Here is a 4566-nt window from a genome sequence, read left to right as displayed (position 1 = left end):
TGGAGTCCCGGGATCGAGTCCCGCGTCGGGCTCCCGGCATGGAGCCAGCTTCTCCCTCTGCCTGTGTCTCTGCCTCTCTCTCTCTCTCTCTCTATGTCTATCATAAATACAAATAAATCTTTAAAAAAAAGAAGATTGCATCACAAGCATCACAAGATTGTACAAGTTAGTTAATTTTCATTGTAATATTTTATTCTTGTTCTTCACATTTACTTTCTTTCTCTCTTTTTTAAAGATTTTATTTATAAATAATCACTACAGCCAATGTGGAGCTTGAACTCACAACCCTGAATTCAGAGTCATATGTTCCACCACCTGAGCCAGCCAGGTACTCCATGTTTTCACATTTTCATCTTCAATCCACCTGGGATGTATTTTTGTGTATGTGGTGAATAGGAATCTATATTCATTTCCTTCTGATTGGATAGTACATGTACTTGATTCTTAGGTTTTAAAAAATTCTTGCAAATATGTGAAACCCTTAAATAAAACATTTATAGCTAAACATTTGCTTACCAATATGATTATTTTCTTAGGAGAAATTTTAAATAGTAGAATTGTTGAGCCGTGGTATATGCAATATATACAGTTTTTGGTACTTACTGTGAATAGAAGCAAAAAAATGGATGTAGCAATTTACTCTCTCATTAAGTATGAGAATGCCTATATCCTCAATAAAATTGAGTATTGTAAGCAAACGTTTGCCTATTTGATAGGCAAATTTGTTTTTTTATTTTAGTTTTCATTTGGTTCTTCACCTCCTACCATGGCCAAATAATGTTTATTATTCACATAGATTTACTTGTTAGAATTTTCAGGCTAGAACCACGATTTTGACTTTCAGGAGCCCTTTTATGAATTATAAACCATTTGGCTCTTTGATTATAAGGAGACTTCTGCACTGCTCAGCTGAAACAGGGACTATGGTGAGAGTATATGAAGCAATAATGGAGACCATGATTTCATGGGAAACCCCAATGGAGGGCCAGAGCCAAATGCAGAGATTCTGATTCAGAGTGTTTCTAAGAGTATCAGTGTGTATGGGGACATATGTGTCCAAATATTGCATATTTAATAAGCACTCCAGATGATTATAAGGAGCTGTTTGAGACATACAATTTTACAATAACTTTATAGACTGAATATAGGAAATAATCCCTTTCCTGTTGGGTCCCATTTAAAAATTCAAGTTATAGTTTGTAGTGAAGTAGATTATTGCCAATTTTATGCAATCAAAGGTAAAACTGGGCCAGGAACACTAGATTCTAATTAAGTAAACATTTATCAAATACCTACTATATGTAAGTCACTAATCAAAAAGAAATATAATGAAATATATGATATGGTACTTACTTTGAGATGCAAAATAAAAGAAATCCAATTAGGAAATAATGCTTAAGTGTGTATATATACACAGATATATGTATGTATGTATGTAATATACATATATATGCATGTAATATACATATATATGCATGTATGTAATATAAATACACATATGTAAGTATATATGTGTGTATATACATGTCTTTTGTAAGACTAAAAAATATATATACACATACATATGAATGAAATATATATACAATACATATTGTACAATAAAATATATATATTTCTATATATATTTATATATTATATATATTGTAGTCTTACAAAGAATTTTTACATGTTTCAGGAAGGAAAGTGATAGAAATATGGGGATTGCTTTCCTAGAACTATTTTCTACATTGTTTTGTGCAATTTATATGTCCCCTGATTTTCTTCTGAACCAGCAGGTCAGGCTTCCCAGGAGCCTTCAAGGGAGAGATCATCTCACAAGAGAAGGAGGACAAAACCTTAGTCCTTAGACCCAAGGCAACTCTGATTACAGCATTGTTTAAATTCAAACTTGTACCTTGGTCCAACTCCCAAAATGGCCTCATCGTGCCTGACTCCGATTTAGAGGAGGGGTCCTAGGATTGAAAACAGAAGGGGCTGTTTGCTAAGAACCCTGCAAGGCACTGTGGCCCAAGCAATCCTAGAGCAGTCTCACCTGTTTAAGAGTCACTATAAAGCAGAGGCTTTGGAAGACAGAGTGGGGGTTCAACCCACTGGGGACTCCAGGAGTGAGTGGGTTTTGACATCCAAGGACTCCAGTGTTCCAGGAGCAGTGAGGGCCAGCAGACAGCAAAGGACCCAGAAGAGGTAGCAGTGCCCAGCAGGCATGGCAAAACCTAGAGGAGGAGGGTGGGGCTCAACAGCAGAGGACTGCCATGGAAGTCCCCACTGCCCTGCATACTAATGGATTTGCCCCTGAGCACAGGTAAGTGCAGGGCCCTTCCTCAGATAACTGATGTTCTGTAGTGGGTTGGGGTTCTGTATGCACAGGCGGGAACAAGAGTCCACCAAGCCACAGCTCAGTCACCTCATTTCTTCCTCACAGCAGCCCTGTGAGGCAAATCATTTCCCCTCGAAAAGGATTGAGTCTTAAAGCAAGTATATCTGTGATAACCGCCAGTTTTATTCCTCTGGCTAAGAGATCCAGAGGTAATTTGAAGTTTACATTTCATTTTTATAGTTCTGTTGTCAAGAGTTTATTAAGTGTTTTACTGCCCTTCAACGGTAATTGACAAGTTTTTTGTGTGTCTGTTTATTTTAGGTTTTTTGTGACACAATACACACACATACACACACATATAGATTCATTTTTTGGAAAATGAGAAGATGCAGATAGGCAAAAAATTAAATACAGATCACACAGAGGTTCACTGTTAACGTTTTGGTGTATAATAATTCAGACTTTTATGCATTATGTCATATATAAATGTACATATAAAGTGCATATATATATATACACACATATACACACACAGTTTTGCAATGTATTATTTTTACTTAACAATATACAATGAGCATCTTCCCATGCAAATGAATGAGACATCCTTATTAAATGAATGAGATTGGGTCAAAAGATGAGATGTTGGTAACCGGAGTCATATGCAAATCAAAGGAACATTGAAGGATAGGCGTAAAATGGTGCAATATTTAGCAAGAAAATGCAAACAAAAGGAAGTCGATGGTGGTAATATTAATAACAGAAAATAGTTGAATTCAGGAGAGAAATGCATTAAAAGGGGTAAGGACGGTCCCGAGAATGACTATGGTTAGAATGCAGAGCCCTAAATTTCTTTCTCAGACCCCTTATCTCTTCCAAACACCTTTCCATCTCATCTCCCTCCCTTGTCATTTCTTCATCCTTAAAGTGCCTATAGTCTATGTCCTCTTTAAATTCCTCGAGAGACTGAAGCAGCCTTTGCCTAAAATTCCCTTCTGTTTGCTGACGTTCAAATTCTCCATAGGGGCGTTCTTCCTCTCTCTTTGGCACGCTGCATTTGGGCTTTCCTTCATTTTCTTTGCAGGGTTTTTGCATGATGTTGCTTCCAGCTTAAGTCCGGGGAGAAAATGTAGAGCAAATAGCTTGTTTCTTTTGATTCAGGTTTGTCCGTTTCTGACAAGTAAGTATCTTTAGCAAGATAACCTGCCTAATCTCCCAACCCTGTCACATAGGTCCAGCCCTCTGAAGTTAGAGATGCCTCCCCTACCTCCCACATCCCCACCAATCCGCCTCCTTTCCCCTCCTTCTGCAACCCACCATTTCCCCAGCAGACAAGGCTAATGGCCTCTCTGACTGACGCGGGAGAAAGGGAGCAGAACGGTAGTTGAGCTGTGAGGCCGTAAATTTTACCCAGCTCTTGCCCTTCCCAAACCCCACCCTCAGAGACCCGGGCTAAGTGCCTCTCTCACACTCACCTGTGATGATTCGGGAGAGTTTCCTCTTTTTCTTGCCTCGAGGTGTCTGTGAACACAGACCCTTGGACCTGCAGACAGAAAGGAAGGCGGCGAGGAGGAGGGAGCTCTCGGGGGATCCACCAGCCCCAGAGACAAGACACTGTTATCTTGAGTCCGGGATCCTCACGACCGTCGTCGCCCCAAATTTCCTACGTCCTGGTTCCCCTCGGGTCCCTATCCCTTCCTCCTGAATCCCTGTCCCCACCCCCCCACCCCTCACTCTCTGGCCTAGTCATTGCGAGGGCTGCTGTCCCCGTGCCCCCTCCCACCCCCCCCCGCCACGACCCACAGGCAGGCATTGAATGAGGAAATATTTTGAAATTTTGTCTAAATTTCTGCCTCCACCTCAGGATTTTAGCCGTTCTCCACACAACAGCCCACACCTCATTTCCTCAAAGGAGACAGAGGATAACGGAAAGCTTGCCAGTCTGAGAGAAGCCGTTTATTTCTAAACTATCACTAAATCTCAGGAGACTTCCACCTACTCCCAAACCACCGTCCTTTCAAAAAATACAATCATCTCCCAATGAGTTTGCATGGGTTTGGGGAAAGTGAGCCTAGACCTATTCCAGTCACTAGATTCAGCCACTACCACCCCAGGGGTCCCAGCGGTTTCCTGAAACCAACCTTCTGAGATTTAAGGAATTTAAGTCCTCCTTCTCTTGGTCACAACACAAACGGCTACAGGACAGTAAGGAGCTGGTACCCAGAGGAGAAAGAAGCCGGGGAATATAAGGA

At 40.7% G+C, this 4566-nt stretch overlaps 1 protein-coding gene across 2 annotated transcripts; it reads right to left on the bottom strand.

Moving 5' to 3' along the window:
* Positions 1-2480: 2480 nt before the first annotated feature.
* On the bottom strand, positions 2481-4566 carry TCEAL7 (transcription elongation factor A like 7). Of its 2 annotated transcripts, none has more exons than XM_025988122.2 (3): positions 4456-4566; positions 3790-3857; positions 2481-3423 (listed from the first exon to the last, which is right to left on the bottom strand). In XM_025988122.2, exon 3 carries the CDS (start codon positions 3407-3409, stop codon positions 3107-3109), a length of 303 nt encoding a protein of 100 aa, XP_025843907.1. In that variant the 5' UTR covers positions 3410-3423; positions 3790-3857; positions 4456-4566; the 3' UTR covers positions 2481-3106. The 2 variants fall into 2 exon arrangements, with proteins under 2 accessions (XP_025843907.1, XP_025843906.1); XM_025988121.2 differs by lacking the exon at positions 4456-4566 and adding an exon at positions 4212-4261.

The sequence above is a fragment of the Vulpes vulpes genome, chromosome X, assembly GCF_048418805.1.
Source record: "Vulpes vulpes isolate BD-2025 chromosome X, VulVul3, whole genome shotgun sequence".
Classification (NCBI taxonomy): domain Eukaryota; kingdom Metazoa; phylum Chordata; class Mammalia; order Carnivora; family Canidae; genus Vulpes; species Vulpes vulpes.
This window is presented reverse-complemented; position numbering and strand designations above follow the sequence as displayed.

Bases quoted from the DNA above. Each gene is read 5' to 3' on its own strand.
- TCEAL7 (XM_025988121.2), bottom strand. The intron at 3,424-3,789 runs GTGAGTGTGAGA...CCCGGACTTAAG, and splicing joins ACTCTCCCGAATCATCACAG to CTGGAAGCAACATCATGCAA.